Genomic DNA, 23,741 nt, shown 5'->3' with positions numbered 1-23,741 from the left:
CTATCCATATTCTCTTGCTACATATTATGACTATGCGATATGGCTAATGGATGTCAAGACTACTTTTCTGAATGGTAATCTTGAGAAGACCATCTACATAGAGCAACTAGAGGGATTCATTAAACAAGGTCAAGAGCAAATTGTTTGAAAGTTTAATTTGTCAATTTATGGATTGAAACAGGCGTCTCAATCTTGGAATATAAGTTTTGATATTACGATCCGATCTTATGTCTTTGACCAAAATGTTGATTAATCTTGTGTCTATAAGAATATCATCAACAGTTCAATAGCTTTCTTAGTATTGTATGTGGATGATATCCTACTCATTAAGAATGATATAGGTCTACTGACAGATGTAAAACAATGGCTAGCCGCCCAATTCCAAATGAAAGATTGGGTAAAGCGCAATTTGTTCTAGGAATCCAGATTATTAGCGATCGTAAGAACAAAGCGTTGGCCTTGTCTCAGGCATCATATATTGATAAGATGCTTCAGATATTCGATGCACAATTCTAAGAGGGGTTTATTACCTTTTAGGCATGAAATTATTTTGTCTAAGGAATAGTATCCTAAGATCCCTCAAGAGGTTGAGGAAATGAGATGAATTCTCTATGCATCGACTATTGCTAGTCTTATGTATGTAATGTTGTGTACTAGGGCCGACATTTGCTATGCTATAGGGATTGTCAGTAAATATCAGTTCAATCCAGGATTTGAACATTGGACTGCAGTTAAGACCATCCTTAAGTATCTTTGGAGAATGAGAGACTATATGCTTGGTATGAGGCTAAGGATTTGATCCTTACAGGACATACAGACTCTGATTTTTAAACTGATAAACATTCTAGGAAATTCATATTAGGTTCACTGTTCACTCTTAATGGAAGAGTAGTAGTCTGGCGAAGCACAAAGCAAGGTTGCATTATTGACTCTACTATGGAGGCAGAATATGTAGCTGCTTGTGAAGCTGCTAAGGAGGTTGTATAACTAAGGAAATTTTTTACAGATCTAGAAGTTATTCCTGACATGTCAAAGCCCATCATCCTTTATTATGATAATAGTGGTGTTGTGGCAAATTCCAGGTAGCCTAGGAGTCACAAGAGAGGAAAACACATTAAGCACAAATATCAATGTACATCGAGGGGACATGATCGTCAAGAAGATCACTTCGGAGCACAATGTTGTTGATCTATTTACAAAGGCTCTCATGACTAAGTTTTCTAGGGTCACCTAGAGAGTCTGAGTCTACAAAACATGCACCATCTCATCTAGGGCAAGTGAGAGATGTTACTGGATATAGTGTATGCCCTAGTTTATTGTATTGTGTACTTTACTTTACTTTATATTTTGTATCATGCACCCCAATAACTTTAGGACAAGTGAAAGATTGTTGGGGTTGATGCCCTAAATCTCATGGGTTTCGTAGTTTTTAAATTTTATATATATATATATATATATGAATTATTTATTTAATAAAATAAGATATTATTTTATTTGTGTGCACTAATCCAATCCAATAAACTAAGATCCAAGGTTATTTAATGTAACTTAAACATATATGTGGTTGACATACAAGTGGATCGTGTTTAAGTAATAACCTGAATAATCAATAGTATATGGATAAGGTTGGATACCTTATCCTAGTGACACTACGGATATGACCCACTTTGTAATTGTTATAGTGGTTGTAAAATGTTACAAACGATTTGATCCTAATCGTTCATGTGGAGACATGTGAGTGGGGGTATCCTATACAAAGAGTTTATATAAGACTGGACTGTGAAATGATTAATCTCTCCTTATAACGTCATTACTTGATCCTAATAGTATAATTCAACTAAGCACATAAGAAGCGAAGGCATTTTTAGGCTTAGATTTTTTTTTTTAGTTTTGTTGTTAATTTGTGTTTGTTGATGCTTTATTATGTTTAATTAGAGGAAATCGAGTATTTGGACCAGAACGGGCTATTTTGAGATTAAAATCACAAAAAAAAAAAAAAAAAAATCCTATAATAGGTTAAAGTTTGACCTAAGGTAAGAGAATGGATTAAAGTTGACAAAAAGTGGAGAACTAGGGCAAAAAGAGACGTGAAAGCCGCGTGTAGCGTTGTGATGTTGTCCCGTTACTTTAAAACCCACAATTCATATTTTGGTCATAACTTTTGATCTGGGTGACTGTTTTAGGCAAATGACCACTCATCTTCTTTGATTTTTCATTCTCTATCTATCTACAATATTATATTTTAGAGGTTCTTTCATCTACTTTCTATAATTAAGTCAAATGTTGATGAATTTTATCTTTTATTTATCCAATTTCTACACAATTTGGGAAAAGGTTACTTATATAAAAGGGGGTATTTAGCAGTTCTCATCATGAAAATTGGAGCTTTTGAAGCCAAGAGAGGAAGTTTCAAGCAGAATATAAAGGTTCCTTGGTGTTGAAGCCGATTGTAAACTATTAGAGGGTCAATACCATCACGGAGACAATATTGGAATTTTAGATAATTCTTTATTTCTCTCTCTCTCTCTCTCTTTTTTTTTTTTTAATTTTTTTATCTTGGATTCTTTTCAATATCTTTTCATATTCTTTCTATGGTTCTATCTGTGAGAATCATGTTAGGCTGAATTTCTCATAGTTTTAGGGTTAGATGAATTCTTTGGTTCAATTGTTAAACACTTTGCTTCTTGAATGTTAATTTGCATGTACGCTTTCTAGCATGATTGTTATTAATACTTTTGAATGTTTGATCAATGTTTGAACTATTTTATGATTTGAATTTTGCTTGAAAGAGTAAGCTTTAGATTAGATCATATATGTTAGACTTTTGTTTGAACACACTACAGTAGTTGGATAATAGTAGAGGATGATGATGAAGGGACTTAATTCTTTGCTTAATTATCTAGTTTCAAGAAATTAGTAATTAGATAAAAGAAAAGATTGATCTTGAAAGGACAGTCCAGATAAAAGATTTCTAGACCTAGGTGTTATGCTAATTGGTTCAAGAGTCAAAATAATTGTGTTTATTAATGTCACTGATAAAGTTTATTCCCTAAAACATCTCTTTGTTGATAATCTTCATATTCAATCACTTTTATTGCTTTGTTAATTTAGTTTAATTAATTTGCATTACAAGTCGGTCCCCAAATAAAATTGGAACGATCTTTGAATAGCTAAAAGATTATCAGTCTGATTTTTTTAGAACGATACTCGACCAAGGCCATTTTAACTATATTATTATTCGACGTGTATGCTTGGGCGTTATCAAATTTTTTGTGCCATTGCTGGGGAATGAGCCTATTTATAATGATAGAGTAAATATACATAAAGCAGATGCTAACAAAATCATTAAGCACTCTAGTTACACTTAATTTGAGAACAAAGTATGCTGAAAAAATAAATTTTAAGAAAAGGAGGGTTTCATCATATATACCTTTGAAGATTTACTTAATCCTTGCTATATCCACGAAATTGGATCTCAAAATCTCTAGTAGACCACAAAGAGGATCTTCTCTACCATTCTCAACCTTGGATTGAGTGGCGAAAACTCATAATTGAGAGGGATTAAGTGGGAATTGGAGAGGTTTGAGTGCAAAACTTATTTTTGCAGAAATTTCTCTAAATTTCATATTGTCTCAACCCTCAATATTAGACAAATGAAGCTTTTATTAAGCTCTAGCATGCAAGCACTCAACATTCAACAATTTGATACTTCAAATTACACTTAGTGAGTGACCCAGGTGTTGAAATGTTGAGTAATCCACTCAAAATCCTATTTTGGGATAAATCCAGTAATATTTTCATTTTTTAATTTAAATTAATTTAATTTAAGAATAAATTAAATCTTAATTCAATTTCTGTAAATTGAATTTTTAAAAAATGGAAAGTTGATTTAATTTTAATTAATTAATTAATTAATAATTTAATATCAAATATTAAATTAATAAAACACTTAATTCAAACATGAATCCTATTCATGTAATCAATACTTAAATCATTATTTAAATATTTTGAATTAAATTTCAACAAAATTCAACGTTAATTATATCGAATATAATTATCCAAACCCTTAAAACTGAATTTGAACATTTCAAATTGCAAACCCTAATTTGAAATTTGAACACTTCAATTTCACTCAATTTTCTAATCAAAGGTTTTATTTTTTACGAGCTAGTAGAGAGACCTTATGGACCTATAGATTATGAGCTCCAACGATTTGAGATTAATTGGTTAAACTCTTTAATCTGAATTAATCAATATTCGTTAACCACTGGGACACATCACTATAGCTTGATGGTTGCATTCTCCTCACTGTAGATATATTTCTGCCCACTTGACTTAACCATAGTCAGTAAGTCAACCATTCACTAGTTCTTTGTAATAACGGTTGGGTTTAATGCTATTTTACCCTCGAAATTACATCTTGCTCTTTAAGTCCTGTTGATCCTCTAATGAACAATAGGTTTGTGATCCAATCACTAAACTGAGTCCCTCTAGGGCAAATGAGAGGCTAGGGCCCCTTTTTCAAGATCTGGAATCAGTACTTAAGAAAACAACCTCTCTACTACCCTTAGAGATGGGTAGGAGTGAATTTCGTCTTGCACCTTATATCCCTATCTATCTACCGGTCTTACCCTTGAAATGGGAGGCTTATTGAGCCGGCGTTGTTGAGCCAATCCTCATCTATGAAAATCTAAGGATAATCCCGAATAAACAGGAGTTCATAGTTAGCTCAGGATTAAGGTTGAGTTACCTAGGTCATCGATTTGAAACAGTCAGTCTTAAATAGTAAACAACGTTATAAAGTAAGACTGACTTATTTCTTGGTCCTGGTCTTATACAAACTCTTTGCATAGGAGGCCTTCAGTTGCATGTCTTCACATGAATGATTCAAGATCACATCGTTTGTACTAGATACAAAGTGGGTCATATACAATACTGTTAGCAGAATAAGGTACCCAACCTTATTCATATATTATAGACCTTTTTGGCTATTTACTCGAACTCGATCCATCTTTATGTCTCTACATAAAGTCCAAATATTCATGTAATAGTCATGGATCTTAGTTTATTAGATTTAGTCATTACAACTACAATTTATAGACTCAACAACAAAGTTTATTGAATGAAAGTCAATAACATCTTTATTGATAATAGAATATGTTTGACATTACAAATTGCGAATTTTAGGACATACAACCCAACATATAATGTCATTCCTCTGACAGTCGCCTGCGGTTACATGTAATTTTGATGATGTTAGAGTAGTTTACGCACTCGAAGCTACAGGGCACCAAAAAAATGCGTCTTAGTTATTTTCAGATTGGTATATATTTACAGGCTCAGCTAGTCGACCCAAAACCTGAGGTTCTGACTTTTCCCTCTTGAAACATGCGTTCTCACGTGCTGCTTCCCAATTTTCCTTGGGCTTAGGTTGATCCATGGACTTTGGATCTCACCCAAGGCAATCCTCAACATACTTCATCACCTTCGTCTACAACGATTTAACAATAATATAATATTAATTTCAAATTGAAATTGAAATTAATGTAAGTAAACCTTTTAATTCATTCAAAATCTCAGAATGTTGATGTCTTTATTTGTGTTTTTCCCATTTTTTTTAGTCCAACTGACTACAAAACAGAGCTTACGGACAAAGGGAATAAAAAAGAAGCAGAATCTTCCCATGAAGGGTGGTCTTTGAACCATAGAGTCGAATACCAAAAACTACGAGCATGAGAAGCTAAATCATGAGCAATAAAATTACTCCTACGGTTTAGCCAAAGAAAGCCAACAATAGAGCCACGAAAAATGGATATCTCGAAGAACATCAATGAAAGCATGAATCTCATTGGCATATCTAGTATTCTCATTTAGAAGATTCTGGAGAATTTTGGAGTCAATTTCAACCCTGAGTGGGAAAGTGCCAGTCTTAAGAGTTCTGGAAAGACAATAAAACATGACAATGACCTCAGCGAGCTCCACGGACTCGTAATAGAAAAGTGCCTCTCCATAGCAAGCATAACTTCACGATTCTTATCACGAACAATGGTGTTGATACCCACATCACCATCCAAGAAAGTCGCATCAGAGTCAACCTTGAAAGAACTGAGCAGAGGGTCTAATCAACGGGAGACCTCCTCAATTATCAAAGAAGATCGAGCCACTTGAACGGTATCTGAACCAGTATGCTGATCAAATGATTCAACCCAGGACACCACCCACCAAATAGGATCAAAATATAGAGATATGTGGCCATAAAAAACCAAAAGTTGCGTCTATGCGAAATGGTGGAAACAATCGACAAGAAAGTTCCAATGTCCAATAGGTTCAAAATCTCACGGGTCCTACAAAAAAGAGAGACAGAAATTATGATTTATGAGCTTGAAGTTCAACTTTAAAATAATTATAAGAATTATTATGAGCTGAAGTAACTTTTCGATAATTTATTATTATTATTATCATTTGAAAATTTGATACTAGAGATGTTTGTAGTTATTTAAGAAAGTTTTATAACCAGTTTGCCATTCCAAAAAACGGTATACTGAAAAATAAATTGATCTGAAAATAACAAAAATAATAAAAGCTATAAATGGTGGGATGGTTTGGGTATTTATTTTCATGTCTTGTCGTTGTGCCATGTGCTGGTACAGAAATTAATAGCAAAATCCGTTCAAACATGCGACTTGTACACTAAATTAATTATTTTATATGTAAATGCATAGTTTTTAAGCAATGATTTCTTTCCTTTTTTTTAAAAAAAAAAAACACAAAATATTATTTCTGTCCGGAAACTATCACTGTTATTGTCTATACATATTCTTTTTCATAATTTTCCAAGGAAATAGACATGTTCTAATCTAATGTATTTAACCAATCATCTTTTAGAGAACGCTTGATTATAAATCAGAAAAATAATCTACACATGAATATATTTACTGTCTAAATTTTACAATTATAGGTAAAAAATACTCTCCATAAATTAATAATTTAGTTCCAATCATTTCAATATAGTAATTTAATGTTGCACTTTAAAATTTACAACAAGTTAATCACTATGGTAAAAATATTATTAAATCTTAACAATATTTTTAAATTTGTTATTCAACTTTAAAATTTATAACAATTTAATTATTATGATAAAAAAAATTATTAATATTTAATAATTCTTACCTATGTAGACCAATATATTGTTTGCTGACTAAATATATTGAGAATTAAAAATTAAGACATAGTACACTTTGATATAAGTAAATTTTGATTAGACATGTTACCTTAACAGATTAAATTGGTAAGGCTCAATTTGGTAATCGTTTTTTTTTTAATTAAACTTATAAATACCACTTTCACCTCTAAATTTTTCTATTTGTTATCTACTTTTTACTAATAGTTTAAAAAACCAAACTAAAATTTGAAAACTAAAAAAAATAGCTTTTAAAATATTGTTTTTGTTTTTGGAGTTTGGCTAAAAATTTAACAATTGTACTTCATAAAGATACAAATCATTGTAAAAAATTAGAAAAAAAAAAGTAAGCCTAATTTTAAAAAAATAAAAATAAAAAACGAAATTTTACATTTTAAAGATCATTTTAGGGTCCATTTTTCTTTTAACAAAACAAAGAATTTATATTTATTGTGATAAACAGTTTAATTAATTTGCACTTGAATGCATAGTTGTAACTAAAGAAAAATAGACACAAAACCTAATTTGCAATACGACGTCGTTGGGTGAAATTTTGACAGCTATGGATGAGTTGGTAGTAAGAACAGTAAAATTGTCACTTTTCCCAAAAGGTTCGAAAGTGATGATAATAATTACAATCCTGCCACTGTGTGTATCGATATGCGTGATTTGCTACACGTTCGACAGGAACAAACATCCACGGTGAATAATGACAGTAGAAAAACCAATTAAATTCCACTTATGACGGTTTGTAGCTCCGGCTTTTCTCCGTCGTCGGCCTCCTTCAACGGCACTATTCCGGCTACCACCGGTGACTCAACCGCTTCCGTTGTTTAGTCAGCAAGTACGTGGCCTCTTCACCGTCAGACTGCATTTCATTTTCCACCACTTTCTTGGCAACTTCTCTCTCTCGCTTTCTTCATTTTCTTTTCTTTGACTCTGTAAACTCTGCTGCAGAGAAGGACCGGAGGTAGGAAAATCATCTCATCGAACCTTGAACTTGCCTCTTCTTCCATGGAGTATCGAGCATCGTCGACTATCTACAAGAAATTTTCAAATGCTCGCAGTTTCAACGATAAATCGGCGTACGATGGCGTCTTTGCTACTCCGTCGAAGCACGGAGCTCCGGTTTTCTCTGCTCGAGTTGAGGACTACAGAGAGATTTTTGGCGGTTCGCGAGTTTCCTCGATTCCGATTCTCGATGTTCCGGCACTGAGCGATAAGAAGTTTCCGGTTGATGTTCGTACTTCGAAGGTTGAATATTCGAAGATTTTTGGTGGCTTTGATGAGTTAAATTTCGCCATACCTTATGAGGAGCTTCTGGCGGAGGCAAACAAAACAAATTCGTTCTCTCAGAAAACTCGGTAAGCTATTGTTTTCTTAATATGCAAGCTATTTTGAAAATGAGGAACTTAATCTTTAGCGGAACGCTTTCCATTGAATAACCTGTTTCTCCTTCTATTCATTCATTTAATTTCCGGAATAGTTTCTTTTCACCAAACAATTCATTCCCCCGTTTTGTTGAGGGAGTAGGTAGAGAGGGAGATTTAATGAGATATAGTTAGGCTATATCGTGCAAATAGAGAATTAAAACAGAGGTTTGTTGGATCAGACTGTATTTGGTGTAAAAAGTTCGAGTGAATTGATTTGGAGTTCTTGTCACGGTGATAATAAAACATCGAGATAAAGGTGTGAGTGCTGTCAATTTCATCTTCACGTTCCGGTGGTGGTTTCTTTGTTTGGAATTGTTTTTTTTTTTTCCCTTTGTTCCCAATTTTTGTTTGGTGGTTTTGATACCACCTCTTTATGTTGCTCTCACTTCCAAGGACAAGAGGAAACAAACCATTAAGGAACAATGAACATGGTGGTTTTATTTGTATTAGTGAACTTTCTACATTGTTGCTATATCGTAGGATCTCAGCTGGAAGAGGATCCACGGCAGCTGAAAGTTCTTCTCAGTATGAAAAGGGGAGTAACTTTTCCACCCGTGAAGCATCATCTCAACCACTTGATAGAATGGAGAAATTCAGCGTTTCCTATCAAAAGATCAACCAAGGAAACAAAAGTTATGCTACGGAGACAGCTCATGTAGCTCTTCCCCATGCCATTCCAGGTTTTTCATGTTTAATTGACGAACACTCTCCTGTGCAGTTGTCTGGAACTGGTATGCCAACGTCTGAAAAATTGAATAGTATTCGCCCAGAAAGCATTGGGAGTACTGAAGTGGCAGATAGGCCTGAGCTTCCAATTTCTGGTGATAGTGAACAGGCTTTTAAATCAAGTAATCCAACCAATTCTCAAACCAGAACTGGCTGGTTTAGATCAGATTCAGCTGATAAGTTATTCAATGGGTATGAGGTGGATCAAGGGGTACAGAACCCTGACACTCCACCAAAATATAATTTTCTGCCTAAATTTGGTATAAGTGAGGGATTTTCAGGGAGGAAAACTGGTTTGAAGTCTGAAGCTTTTGGACATTCTGAAGATCCTTGCGATGGTTCTTCACCACCATATTTTGGTGAGGATGTTGAGGTGAATCCAGTTGCTGCTGCCTCGGTTGCAGCTTTGAGAAAAGCAATTGATGCTGCGCAGGAAAGTATTAAATTTGCTAAGGAGTCAATGGAAAGAAGGAAAACTGCCGGACTTCAAAAACATAAGAAAAAAAGGTCTTCTAGGAGCCTAAATTCTGAAGAGAGAAGGGAAGTAAAAGCTTCAAACAATTCAGGCACGTGCCAAGAGAAGGTGGCTGGGGGAACTTGTGGAAAAGTGGATACTTTGGCGCAAGCAGTTGCTGAAATCAGGGGACAGAATTCATGTACAGAATGTCCTATCACTCAAAGTGCAGTAAGGGAAAATTTAAATGCCTCGGGAACAAATTATATGGAATTTAAGATGACAGAAGTTGATTGTCGGGAGGAAGAAGGAGAAGAATTAGATGTAAAAGAACAATTTTATGAACCTAGGTCTTTTGGTGAAGACGAGCCAGAAGAAATGGAACCTGTCAAGGAAGACAATGGAGATGGATATGAATGGCAAGGAAACAATGAATTAAAGAAAACATTTGAGAATCCGGGAGAGTATGGTGATAGCTTGGTAGGGGTCAAAGAGGCTAGACCCGAGGAAAGTGGCATAAACTTAAGTGTAGTCAAAGATATTCTAATGAGCAAATTAAAGTCAGTTCTAGGTGTCGTTGAGCAGGAAAAAGATAAAATGAACTATGGCCAAAATCAAGATCAGCTAGAAACTAACATGAAAGCTGAGGCATCAATGGAACATGAAAAATGTGTGGAATTGCTGGAAGAACATAAAGTAACAAAAGAGCACGAGGAGTTTGTAATCAGGGAGATGGAGGAAAAGAACGATATGGAGACCCAGGTTAACGCTCATCAATTGGGGGTGGAAGAAGTAAGACATATCTGCCAACAAGAAGAAAAGGAGATGAAAACAAATACTGTCCAAATTGAAAATAATGTTAAAAAGATGTTAGACAAATCTAACAAAGAGGAAAGAAATATAAATAGGATTGATGACTTCCATGATGGAAAAGATGCTCATGACATGAAAGAAACTGACGAGTTGAAACTAAGCAACCTTCAAGAAAACAAACAGGATGATGAGATGATTGAAGGGCTTTCCTTTCATTTGTATAATCATGAGATTGGACAAGATGTTCTTAGACGAATAAACATTGGTGAATGTTCAGTACAGGAGAGCATTGTAAAAGCAACGTTAGACAATCTGAATACCGAGAGTAAAATTGAATTACAAGATGGTTATTGTAAGCAGGGTGAATTTGACAAGCTCTCTGAAGACCAAAAAGCTAGTGATTTTGTAGAAAGTATGGAAGGAGTGGAAGTGATTACTGACCAACTTGTATATCAGGACACTGATAATTCAACAGATATAGCAAAGATTTCCTTTGGAGTTGTAAGTAATGAATCTGGGACAATTACAGAGGGTGACTTGGAGGACAGATTGCCTTTCGAATTGTCTTCCATGGCCAAGGATATGCTTAAATGTCGAGAATTTAGAATCAAAATGGAAGAGTCATACACAAGCCCTATTTTCATCGAAAATGGGATAGATTTTGGTGCGATTGATATGAAATTGGAGCAGAAACAACATGATACACCTGCGAACAAGTCCTCAATCTTTTGCAGTTTGGGAAATGCAGAAGATTTGGCTCCTGAATTTAGAGGTATGGAGAGGAATATAAAGGAAATTGAATTCTCAACAAACAAAGAAAATGATGACGACAATTCAAATGAAGAAGAGACATTCCGGACTGTAAATAATATTGAAGCAGGCAATGGGCCTAGTACATCAGAAGATGACAAGAAAATCAGTGAAGAAGTAATGGAGGAAACTGTCACGAGCATAATTACTGAAGCAAGTATGGAAAACTATCAAGCAACCATCAAAGTAGAAGAAAGTGAAACTGATTATGTATTGAAAAAGGAAATGCAGTTGGAATCTGATGAGAACAATAATAGAGTGGGTAGCCAATCTGGCACGATTGAAATAGACTCGGAAATAATTCATATGATCAAAACAAGTCAAAGTTCAAGAGAAAGTGAGGAGAGTTATCATGTGACAGAGGATGAAATGGAAGCTAGTGATTCCTCTGACGAAGAGATGGAATATGCAGCTCATTTGGAACATTTGGAAAAAGTTAATTCGCCTGGTAGTTCTGGAAGAAAAGAAAATTTAGCTGATATACAACAGGAAGTTAGTACTAGCCAAACGGTTACAGATAATGAGGATCATCAAACCCCAACACTGGGTGAAATTGAATGTAATGCTGACCTACGGAGGAGAGAAGCAGAGGTTGAGTCCAAATTCAACAGTGAGACAGCAGCTCATGATTTGTCTCAAGCTAAAGAGGTAGTAGAGGAGTTAGTTGAGAATTTGATGAATCAAAGTATATTAGAAACTGAGAATCATCAAGCGACCCATTTAATGGAGGAGGAGAAGGTATTCCATGAGAAATTTGAGAAAGAAGCTGAAGTGATAAAGGAACGACAGAAAAAAATTGATGAAGCGAAAGAAAAGGAGAGAGAGAGAGAGAGATTAGCTGTAGAAAGAGCTATTCGTGAGGCTCGTGAAAGGGCATTTGTAGAAGCCCGAGAGAGGGCTGCTGCTGGGAGAGCTTCTGCTGACACTCGTCGAAGAGTAATGCCTGAGGCACGTGAACGCTCAGGGAAGGTTTCCATAGAGGCCAACCATAAGCCTTCTGTCGAGAAGGTTTCAAAAGAAGCCAAATTAAAAGCTCAACGTGCTGCCGTAGAAATGGCTACTTCTGAGGCAAGAGAGCGTGCATTAGAAAAAGCTATGTCTGAGAAGGCTATTTCTGAGGCAAGAAATCTGGCTGACAAGATTGTTGCTGAAAAATTACATGGTGCTACTGGAGAGAGCAAAATAAAGAAGAGTTTTTCATTTAGTGTGAGTACTTTTATTTTTTACTCTGCTCTTTTTATATTGTCCTTGAAACAGTTGAAGGGGAGCACAATGTAGTGATTAACGTTGAAAAGCACTTATTTCCAGGACTCACAGCCAAAAGGCCCATGTTCTTCCAACAATTTCAGGCATGCGAATTCATTTAACCTTGGAGGTGAGTTATGCACCAAGTACTTTTTAACAAAGCTGCTTAAAATTTTCACTATTACAAGTATAAAAACTTGTTCTTATAACTGTTTCATCTATGGTTTCTGAACAATTTGTCACTTGATAAAGGTCCCGACTCTTCAGAGAGAGAGGTGGGATCTTCTGGGGAATCAGCTCAGAGATGTAAAGCCAGGTTGGAGAGGCATCAACGAACAGTCGAGCGTGTGGTGAGTCCTGTTCAAATTGTGTTCTATCCAAAATTTTGACTGCAGAAACCACATTTCATTCTATTTTCCCGTTCCATTTCAGGCAAAAGCTCTAGCAGAGAAGAATATTCGTGATATACTCGCACAGAAAGAACAGGAAGAGAGAAATGTAATTGCACGTCTCAACAGTTTGGAAGTTTAGCTTTTTATTAGATAGTTCGTCTGACAGTTCCAAATTTTGTCTGTAACAGAGACTAGCAGAATCTTTAGATGCTGAAGTTAAACGTTGGTCAAGTGGGAAGGAGGGAAATCTGCGTGCATTGCTTTCAACTCTTCAATATGTAAGCTACCATTTTGTGCCTTATTATTGTTGTCTGATTTGGATATTATAATCAGAACCTAACTGTTAATTACATCGACAGATCCTCGGGCCCGACAGTGGGTGGCAGGCAGTCCCTCTAACAGATATCATCACAGCTGCTGCTGTCAAGAAAGCTTATCGTAGAGCCACTCTTTCCGTTCATCCTGACAAACTGCAACAACGTGGTGCAACCATTCAACAAAAGTACATATGCGAGAAAGTTTTTGATCTTTTGAAGGTATGTACTAAATGTACTACATTAATGAATCTATGCTTGTATTTAGGTTATGTTAATTTTTTAATTAGGAACTTGGTAAAAAATTCATGAACTATATAATTGTCACAAGGTGGTGTTACTAATTGTCACCTTCGTGCGCAAAAACCCTTCCAACTTAAATCTTAACTGGCCTTTTTAGGAGTGAGTTCTGCTTGCTCTCATCTTTAAAATTCAAGGACACGGTTCTACAATCTATAGAATAGATCTTGTTCAAGTAAGGTCGTTTATTGTCCAAAATATTTAGTAACTTATGGTCTGTTTGTTGTAAGTAGATTTGAAGTGATTTTAGATCATATTAGATCTCAAAATGAATTCATAAGAAGGGACATCTATATGATCTCGTATATAACATGTCAGGTTCTGTTGGAATTATGTATTATTGTATTTGGTTTAACAATTACAATTTCTTTTTTTGAGTTCAACTGAAGTTTATTTTTGGACCAAATGAATTAAGTTGTCCAAGTTTTGACGAAATCGAAATCTGTTGTGAACAGGCTGCATGGAACAGGTTCAACGTGGAGGAACGATAGTAGCACACTCCCTAAATTTCCTTTTTATTACATTAGCATTGCGATGGCTACTAACCATAGCGTATTGGTTGAAGGCAGTTACGATGGGAAATGCTAACACAATTCTTTCGATCTACTGTATCTCTAAGAGACCGTTTGGTCAGAAAAAAGGGCGCCATTTCTTAAGTCACATCATATTAGGGTTAAATTTGCGCACTATAGTTGGGAGAAAGTTAGAATTAAGTTCTATAATTTTGAACGGAAGAATTTAACCCATAGTTTGATAAATTGAGGATTTTATCAAACTATGGGAATTAAATATTAGTTATTAATTTAGAGATTAAATTCTAACTTTTTTCAAACTATAAAAATCAAATTTGTAGTTTATTCACTTATTTAATTCAATAATTTTTTTCCTTTTTTCAAAATCATAATTTAGAATTTAGACCTAAAAAGAAATGTTTTCTGAATATTGTCCTCTTGGTTTTTAAGGTTTGATCTCTTTTTCTTAAAGATATAACAAAAGAATGCTTTGGCCAATAAACAATATTCAAGTTGCCTACCAATTAGCACAACAAAATGTTGACATTATCATATAAAACACTGAACTTCTGACAGTTGAATAATGTCACATTACCATTATATAATATATAAACAAGATGGATAAAATATTGAAATAAATAACAAAGAATTATTGATTATTTTTTTCAAACGTCAATCTCAAAGCCTAAGGTAAAGATGTATACAAAATATAACTAAAGGAACTAAGAAAAGAACCAGAATAATTTAACCAAACACACGACTCAAGAAAAAAATGTCCAAAATTTAACTCTCAAGAGTCTAAATAGCCTCAAGCAATTTAGAACAACAAAAAAATACTTTAGATTGTCTAACTTAACTAACCATTTAGGGAGAATGCAATGTAGCTTTATAGACACAAAAATTATGTCCGTACCAAATATGATAGATACAAACACAATGGTTGACTCTCTAAACCTTACACCTAAAAGGATTACGAGCACAAAAATCCACTTGAACTTTGTATCTAATGAGTGATCTTATGAAAATGTCACCCCACAAAAGGATGTCCCAAATGGTTCGACTAAAAGGACACACTCAAATAATAAATGGTTTGTAACTCAACTAAGGCGATTGAGCGCTTAGACTAAGACGGCGACTCTGACCCGTATGGTTAAGCCATCCTTCTCCTGGGATTGTGAGAAGCTGAATTTCACGAGTGCACATGCAATAGAGATATCAAAACCCCACATGCGAATACGATCATACGTCTAACCAATTTTCAATTTGGAATAGCAAGCCATATTACGTCATCGCATGATTATTGATTAAATAGACGCACGATTGAACTGATGATTTACTCTACACGGTGCATGTGAACTGTGAAGAAACCAATTGCTTAGGTCATTAACGTTTCGACAAGACAAGAAATGCCGACAGGAGCTGGAGGCTCGTGACAAATTCTAACTGCAAAAGTTGAGTGTACTGCAAAAAGTGGGTTTAGGTTGTGTGCACGAAACAGAAGAAACAATACGAAAAGGTACAGAATCACAGGCCAACTTTGGCATTACTATTATTGAAATATGAATTGGCATATTCCATTATTAGATGCTGACACAATCATAAGCCAAGAACATGAAGCATTATAGCATTCTGTGCGTGCATTCGATTCTCTGCTTGAGGAAAAACAATGGAGTTGGGAGCCTCAATTACACCATCTGTCACCTCTACCCCTCTCTCTGCTGGCAGGCAATGCATGAAATAAGCCTTTGAACCTGCTAAGTTCATCAGCTCTTCGTTAACCTACAACAATAACGCAAATAATAATGTCATTCCAGCTCTGTTAAGTGGTTATATACCATATGCATCTTTAAAATTAGAGGACACGCTTGTACACTCTATAAAACAGATTAGATTCTGTTCAAGTAAGGTCGTGGTTATATACCATATGCATCCAAAATATCAAAAAATAAAATGGAAGAATCAAAGTACGAGCAGTGCTCTCCAATATTTGTGTCAAATGACTGTTCTGTATATGGTCCCAAGGAGTCGACAGTGCACACCACCCAAAAATGTAGAGAGTGGACAAGCTGGAGTAATTCTCTATTGGGGTGTTTGATGGGGAAGGTTTGAGTTTGGTTGGTTGGGTAGGGCATACATTTGACCAGAGAGTTAATTGTGCAACAAAATTCAGATATGAAACTGTATTTAGCCTATAAATTAAGCTGAACTCAAGTAGCTTTTTCTTTGGTGATCACTTCTGCATTCGTCAATGAGATTGCGTTTCACTTGGCTAGAAAAAGTGAAAAATTTCTTCCAGACCCACAATTGTCTTCATGAAATTAACTGGTACAGGCCATGTTGCACCAACTACACTTTTTCATTAGTGTGAATATTACTCTGAACTCACGTTACTGCTAACAGAGATACAACAGGACAGGTGAACATGTGAACTAGTCGTTAGCTATGAGGTATTCCGCATGGAAAAAGGGCAGACAAGAGGCTATTTTTTGAATTTTCCATCCCAAATGATCGCATAAGAGATCACAATCAGATAATTCAGTATAAGTCGGAGCATGTCCCTGTCTACTAACATTTTTTTTAATGATATCTTCATTGACAAAGTTATTTAGCTTGAAGTGCATTCATTAGAAAGAAAATGCTCCAACAAGTACCTGGAAGCCTTGAAACACTTGACGGCGATATTCAGCCTCCTCTTTTTGTCCCATGCTGGCCCAAACATCTGAGTACACAACATCAGCGCCTTTCACTGCTTCCTTGGGATCATGGGTAATCTCAATCTTGCTGACTCCAGCTTGCCGGGCCTTTTCAACTGTAATCTTATCTGGCTCAAAACCTTTAGGACAGGCGCAAACGAAGTGGAGGGGTACAACTGATGCCAACAACAACCATGAGTGCACCATGTTATTTCCATCTCCAACATACACAACCTAAATTTTCATTATCAGCCGCTCAATTCATTAGAACAAATATAATCGTATATTTTATATCTACTATAACGAAACACAGAGGTAAAGCCAAACCTTAGTTCCTTCTAACTTGCCAATATGCTCAATCATAGTGAGTGCATCAGCCATTACTTGACAAGGATGGTTGTAATCCGTCAGGCCGTTTATTACAGGCACGGTGGAATATTTAGCTAAATCAAGAATATCCTGCAACAAAATGGTAGTATGAAGACCAGTAGAGAGGCATCTGAACTATTAGACTACTAATAACACACAATGGATTAATGAAACAGAAGAAATCACGGCCCACTAATGTATGGCAACTCTGCGGATATTCCACTTGTTGAAACTTGACGCTTTTTGCTCTTGATTTTCCCTAAATAAAAACCCATCAACGAGAAAAGAACCATATAAGTAATAAGATTATTTCCGCCTCAGACACCTTTCCATGGTGGAAGCCTCTTCAGCTGTAATCAGTATTTTACCACCATCAAATTGGAATTGGCCACCAGCTAGATAATCGAAGAATTAGTGCCTTGCCCATCAAATAAGCTTTTCTAACAGTAAAATTATTTGGTGACAAAACAATATCTAACTAGTTCTACGCCTACCTGAATAGATATGCATCATAGCAGTCTTGCGGCTAAATGTCAGTATTCACTAACAGGCCAAGATTCCCACCTTAATGTCCCACAATCCAGTCAACATCATAAAATGAGTGACTTCATCCCAATAGAGACATGAACTTCATTAAATCATAGATGAATAATTCTACATATCTATCTATCAAAAGAGAAATCTCAAGCAAACTTAAATTCCTTTAATCGCTGCGTCAAATAAAATATGAAATAATAACTAGTAAGGGCCTGTCACAAGGAAGACTTAAGCAATTGTTACCTGTGTTCCAAAATGATTTTTCATTTAGAAACTCAATTAACAGTTTAATTACAGAACACATAAGGTAATAAAAGAAACATCATTAAGTCATACTTAGCTAGAAAAACCTTCTCACAAACCACCACTAATAGGCCCTAAAACTCAATCACCCTTATTTTTGCTTCATTAATATTGTGACAAAACAACAATTTTGACAAGGGAAAACTAGCTTTGATCAAGTACACTCATAGCAGATATTATCCATGTTCATAACTCAACATGTTGTCGTTTGGAACTAAGGAAATAAACTGGTCATGATACCTGATGCCCAAAAACACGAGCCATGATAACATCATTATAGCGAGACAAAACACGAGCAATATCCCTAGTTTCCTCTCTTTTTCCCATTTGGATAGTGTCAGGCCCTAAATATATGGCATGGCCCCCTAGCAAGAAGAAACCAGTCTCAAAGGAAACTCTGGTTCTCATGGATGGTTTTGCAAAGATCATAGCCATGGTCTTCCCTTTAAATGGGAGAAATGTCCTATCACCAGATTTCAGTTGCGCCTTAACTTCAATTGCACGGTCTAAGATCTTCAAGAGGGTGGATTTATCAAAATCACTGAGGTGAAGGAAATCCTTCTTCTCTGCTTTCACTGTGATAAACAATACAACAGAGCAAAAACGTCACATAATTAACGGCATACATCCGTCGATTAATAGAATTGCATGCATTTACAAAAAACGTGCATCCCTTGGGGGAAAGTTTTAGTCAGAAACACCATAATCTGTTCTCAAGCAAGTGAGAGAGCCGATCTCGCACATCGCCAATGCAAGCGTCAGAGATAAATCGGCACCGAAGAAGTTTAATAATGTATTGGATACTTATTCAACTTCACAAACCAAATAAGAACAGTGATCGAGCAATATAGATTTCATCATCAATCACAGTCCATAAACCCTAACTTCCAAGTCAAATAAGCAAGAAACGCAAAGAACTTAGTCGAAATGAAATTTATAGGAACAATATCGTAAACAACGAAGTTTAATCAAAGATAGACATGAACCTTTAGCTACGACGGAAGGAGGGGAAGTTGCAGAAGTCTGACAAGAGATTGAAGGAAAACGAGCAGGAAACGGCGGCGGAGAAGCGACAGAAAAGCCTGAAACCTCGCCGAAAAACTTCACCGATCGTCGAAGAGACCTACTGGAGTAGAAGTGAGTAGAGAAGGAGTTTTTATCCGATCGAACAGTGGAGTGAGAGCAAATCGCTGCCATTGCTTTAGGTAGAAATGGCGGAAAATCGGAAGTTCCGATTCCGATATTCCGAACAATTTAAGTATCTGAATCCGGCGGCGACGATTCTCCTTGGTTGATTTGATTCCCACAGTCTCAGAGTTTGGCAAAGGTATTCAACCGATTTTGAACATAAAATAGAGAATATATATTGCTTTTGATAATAAAATGACCCTTTCACAATTCATTCCTTCATTGTTGTTTATGGCTTTTCGGCCTCGGAACCAACAAAGCATAACGGATGTTTACATCAAAATGATTAATAAAAATAATAAAAGGAAACTAAAAACAAAAACATAGTGGATGATTTGGTCCCAAGAAAAAATGAAAAAGTGAGTACAGCGGATGTTTACATCAAATATATCTAATAATAGTAATGTTATTTTAAAAAGATACTACAAACTAATATAATGAGTCAAATTGAGCATAGTTCAATTGAGATTCATAATTCGATTCTCCCGATTCCTTACTAAAAAAACATAATGAACAAGTTAAAATCAATCTACCTTAATTAACATATGAATATGTTAGCGATTTAGAGGTCAATAGTTTTATCTTAATTCAATTAACATATAATTTACATATGTTGATAAAAAAAATTATGGTTCGAATCTCTTTCTCACCTTAGTCAAAAAAGAAGTTTAATGATTGAAATTCAAAATATTGAGTTTATGCCTATAAATATCTCTAATCTTTCTCTAATAAAAAAAAAAATAACCTTGTATTTAGTACCAACGATTTTTAAAAAGTTGCATGAGTGAATTGTAGTCATCATGATGTAAGATTTGGTTTTGATAGAATGTTATTTTACATTTATTTCATTTTGGTATCTTCTCCTATATAGTAGACATTGATGAATTATTTTCTTTCTTTATTTGTTTCCTTATTTATGAAACTCGGGGTTTTAAATTTCATGCCTTGCTCTAAACCTATCATCAATAATAATCATTCACCAATTGTGGTATACAACTCATCTTCTTTTAAGCCTTATTTAAAGGTTATCAGGTTTGATCAATGCTCATCAGCTTGGTTAGTATGCATAAATTTCGAGACAATGACATTTTTCTTTTGGGATGTGCATCATCTTTGCCTCTTTTCGATATCTCATGAACTTGAGTTTGCTCGTGGATTTTGGATCTACCTTGGTCAACCCTCAATATTGAGTGTGTGAATGAGTGTGCATTCTTTAGCTATTAGGCCCATTGTTATATTTAGGGGTTTCATAATGGGGATTTAGAAATTCATATCATATACAAAACTTATTTTCATAAATTTCCAAATTTTTAGATTTTTACATATGTAGGATTTACATGCAAATTAGAACCAACATAACCTTTTCGAGGTCCATGCCTATTTATTAAAAAAAATGTCCATATTTTGAAGTTTACTTGATGTTGGAGAGAGATTACGACCAAATATATTAAATTAGAGTGATAATATTTTGACTATTTTTTTAAAAAAAGAATGCCTTTATTATAGATTCTAAATTAGTTGAGATTACAATCAATTTAATTAATTCAATGACTAAGAGAAATTCGATGGGTATATAGTATACATTTTGTAATAGTTTTTAGATATGTCGTTACACTTTTTGTGTTTAATATATTCAGATGTATATATAGTATGTTACATATTTGCATGTATGCAATATATTCCATAGTATATTTTGAATCAATATGTGTAACGACCCGACCCCCTAGGACTTAAGTTAGACCGTTACTAAATACATGCATGCATGGAACTCAAAACGGCACTCGGTTATGGCGAAATAAATGCTAATTAAATAAGATAAGTTCAAAAGTCTTTCATTAAATTCAAATACTAAAACAGTAGTAGGGTACCCATAAATCATAAAGGACAATAAATAAGTCTGAAAAACAATTCTTAAAAATAAGTTTTAAGCATCAAAACTAAAAGTTAAGTGGAACATGAAAAGAACTTTAAATCTCATGAATGGAAGCGTAAAAACTAGTCCCAGTGACCCGATCACGAATTTCACTTGTCCATCGCTGGTGCATCTCTACCCTTACCTGAAACAACAACATGAGAAAGAATGAGTATAAAATACTCAGTAAGTAACCCCACTACTGGGGTCAGGCTGGACATCTATGTCCTCTAGATACCTATCTTTGGTGAAACATATAAATTGCTCTAGTCCTCATGGGACACATACATACATGAAAAACTGAGTTATATTCTACTGTAGTTAAATATACCCACTATCTCTAGTAAGTCCCGTATGACCTACAACCTCTGGTGAATCCTGAAGGAAACACAATCTCTTACATACGCATGGTTATGCATACACCTCTTTCATATACACATAACCCATTTAATATGTACCTCTTTTGTACACATGGTTAAGTATACACCTAACCTACTGAGTATGTACCTCTTTCGTACATCTAGTTATGTATACACCTCTTTCGTATACACATAACCTACTGAATGTGTACCTCTTTCGTACACCTGGTTAAGTATACACCTCTTTCGTATACACCTAACCTACTGAGTATGTACCTCTTTCATACATCTAGTTATGTATACACCTCTTTCGTATACACATAACCCACTGAGTATGTACCTCTTTCGTACACCCCAGATCCTCTCTATAAATGTAGGGATGCGTACCTCTTTCGTACACATGGTTAGGCATACACCTCTTTCGTATACACATAACCCACTGAGTATGTACCTCTTTCGTACACCCCAGAACCCTCTAGGTATGTATCACTTTCATACACACCACCCCTAATACATCTCTTTCATGTACTAGCGCCTTTGGACGTGCATCATTTTCATGCAGTCACATAGTTTGGAAAGGAAAAGAGAATGCATTTAACTTCATATTACATATAACATTCACCTAATCATGAATCTTCTAAAAAATCTCCTAATCAAGGTTAGGCTAGTTAACCTCAACATACGTAATTAATCTAGTATTAATGGATCCACTCTAGTACATCACTTTCATGCACTAACTCATGTAACAATCAAACATTTGAAATTTTATAATACATCATATAACTTACACACTTTCATAATAAATCACATCAATAAGTGCATCAACAAAATGCTCCAACTTTCACCTAACTTTAAGACATTTCCGTAATAGTGCCGCTTAACTCATAATTTAGGGTCATGCCCAATCGTTCTTTTAATATATTTCATAAAATTCTAAATCATGCTCATACATTAACATGCTTCAGTCATATTATCACATGTTCATATATCTTATCTAAACGGTCTATTAAATCTCAGAACAGTCAAAATTATCCTTGTAACCAGTCTTACAATTCTCAACATCAACAGATTAAATACAACCATATGGAATCACATACCATCTCATGCTAGCATTCAAGTGCCTATGTGCATAAATAAATCTTTCAGATCTCATACCAGAACATACATTGGTCATACTATACTATCAGTCCATCATGCTGTCATTCTGCCATATCATTCATTTATCATGCTAGCATACATCTAATGCCTGGCCCGTGGACAGTTCCAGTAGTAAGATTACTTACCTCTAATCGCAAACTCTAGAAACTAGAAGCTCAACCCCTTCCTTGCCCAATGGAACCTTGAATCAAACAAACATGCAAAATAACTTTAATTCTTGTTGGTTGTTGTTTGAAATTTGGAGCCATTAAGAAGTGGGTAACTCAAATCTAAGTCGCAAGCATTGTGGCCGTTGAAGTTGTATGTTGCGGCGTCAGAGGACATTGGTTGGAGATTGTGGGCATTGTCGTTATTCATTGGAAGGAGAAAACGAACAGATGGGAGGTGGAGTTTGACTTTTTATATAAAATAATAATAATAATAAAACAAAAAAAGAAATAAATATAATTACATTTAATTCCTTTCCGTTTTATAATATTAAATTCCATTACATTTAATTACTTTCCGTTTTACTATTAAATTTCTTTCCGTTTCAAAAGAAAATTAATTCCTGCCATTAATTTTAATAATTTCACTCAAACAATTAAATTTCCACACTTACACTTGAAGTCCAAAATTCCAAAAATGCCCTTAATTAATAAAAATTACTGAAATTCCAAATAATAAAGTTACTGAAATTACATTATTTATTAAAAAAATGTGCGGGGTGTTACATTCTTCCCTCCTCAAAGAACTTTCGTCCGTGAAAGTTCATTCTTTAAAAAAAAAAAACTCCGGGGGTGTTACAATATGTATACATATTGGTAGCACACATGTACTAGTGATAATTGTGGTAGGCATATAAAATATTTTAACATATGTATGCAATATACTAAGATTTTTTATACAATGAAATATACCGTAAAACATTGTATCAAAATGCTTTTTTAGTACTACGATATTTTCATTTGAAAATATATTCGTAATATACTAAAATAGATAGTTGTTCCTTTCGAAAGTCTCTTTAGATGTTCTTTTTTTTAAAAAAAATATATCTTAGAATA

At 34.8% G+C, this 23,741-nt stretch overlaps 2 protein-coding genes across 3 annotated transcripts; one reads left to right on the top strand and one right to left on the bottom strand.

The window, feature by feature from the left end:
• The first annotated feature begins 7,834 nt into the window (after nucleotides 1-7,834).
• On the top strand, nucleotides 7,835-14,488 carry AUL1 (auxin-like 1 protein). 2 transcript variants are annotated; one of them, XM_039041833.2, is made up of 9 exons: nucleotides 7,835-8,024; nucleotides 8,138-8,544; nucleotides 9,094-12,622; nucleotides 12,725-12,791; nucleotides 12,914-13,011; nucleotides 13,094-13,159; nucleotides 13,242-13,331; nucleotides 13,413-13,589; nucleotides 14,123-14,488. In XM_039041833.2, exons 2-9 carry the CDS (start codon nucleotides 8,195-8,197, stop codon nucleotides 14,156-14,158), a joined length of 4,413 nt encoding a protein of 1,470 aa, XP_038897761.1. In that variant the 5' UTR covers nucleotides 7,835-8,024; nucleotides 8,138-8,194; the 3' UTR covers nucleotides 14,159-14,488. The 2 variants fall into 2 exon arrangements, with proteins under 2 accessions (XP_038897761.1, XP_090174308.1); XM_090318182.1 differs by having other exon boundaries at nucleotides 7,867-8,544.
• A 1,208-nt stretch (nucleotides 14,489-15,696) lies between these two features.
• On the bottom strand, nucleotides 15,697-19,630 carry OTC (ornithine carbamoyltransferase). Its single transcript, XM_039043637.2, has 5 exons — nucleotides 19,068-19,630; nucleotides 18,322-18,656; nucleotides 17,200-17,331; nucleotides 16,831-17,106; nucleotides 15,697-15,958 (listed from the first exon to the last, which is right to left on the bottom strand). The coding sequence occupies exons 1-5, from the start codon at nucleotides 19,276-19,278 to the stop codon at nucleotides 15,776-15,778; spliced, it is 1,137 nt and encodes a 378-aa protein (XP_038899565.1). The 5' UTR covers nucleotides 19,279-19,630; the 3' UTR covers nucleotides 15,697-15,775.
• Nucleotides 19,631-23,741: the final 4,111 nt, after the last annotated feature.

This window comes from Benincasa hispida, chromosome 9 (assembly GCF_027475165.1).
Source record: "Benincasa hispida cultivar pf3 chromosome 9, pf3_genome.v1.1, whole genome shotgun sequence".
NCBI classification, from domain to species: domain Eukaryota; kingdom Viridiplantae; phylum Streptophyta; class Magnoliopsida; order Cucurbitales; family Cucurbitaceae; genus Benincasa; species Benincasa hispida.
The sequence above is the reverse complement of the archived record's forward strand: the minus strand, read 5'-3'. Positions and strand labels throughout refer to the sequence as shown.

Excerpts from the sequence above, each read along its gene's own strand:
- AUL1 (XM_039041833.2), top strand. The coding sequence starts at position 8,195 with ATGGAGTATCGAGCATCGTCGACTATCTACAAGAAATTTTCAAATGCT. Across the intron at positions 12,623-12,724 it reads AGAAGAGTTTTTCATTTAGT|GACTCACAGCCAAAAGGCCC; the intron begins GTGAGTACTTTT and ends ACTTATTTCCAG. Across the intron at positions 13,160-13,241 it reads AAGAACAGGAAGAGAGAAAT|AGACTAGCAGAATCTTTAGA; the intron begins GTAATTGCACGT and ends TGTCTGTAACAG.
- OTC (XM_039043637.2), bottom strand. The coding sequence starts at position 19,278 with ATGGCAGCGATTTGCTCTCACTCCACTGTTCGATCGGATAAAAACTCC. Across the intron at positions 17,107-17,199 it reads GCAAGTTAGAAGGAACTAAG|GTTGTGTATGTTGGAGATGG; the intron begins GTTTGGCTTTAC and ends ATGAAAATTTAG. Across the intron at positions 15,959-16,830 it reads AAGTGTTTCAAGGCTTCCAG|GTTAACGAAGAGCTGATGAA; the intron begins GTACTTGTTGGA and ends TTATTGTTGTAG.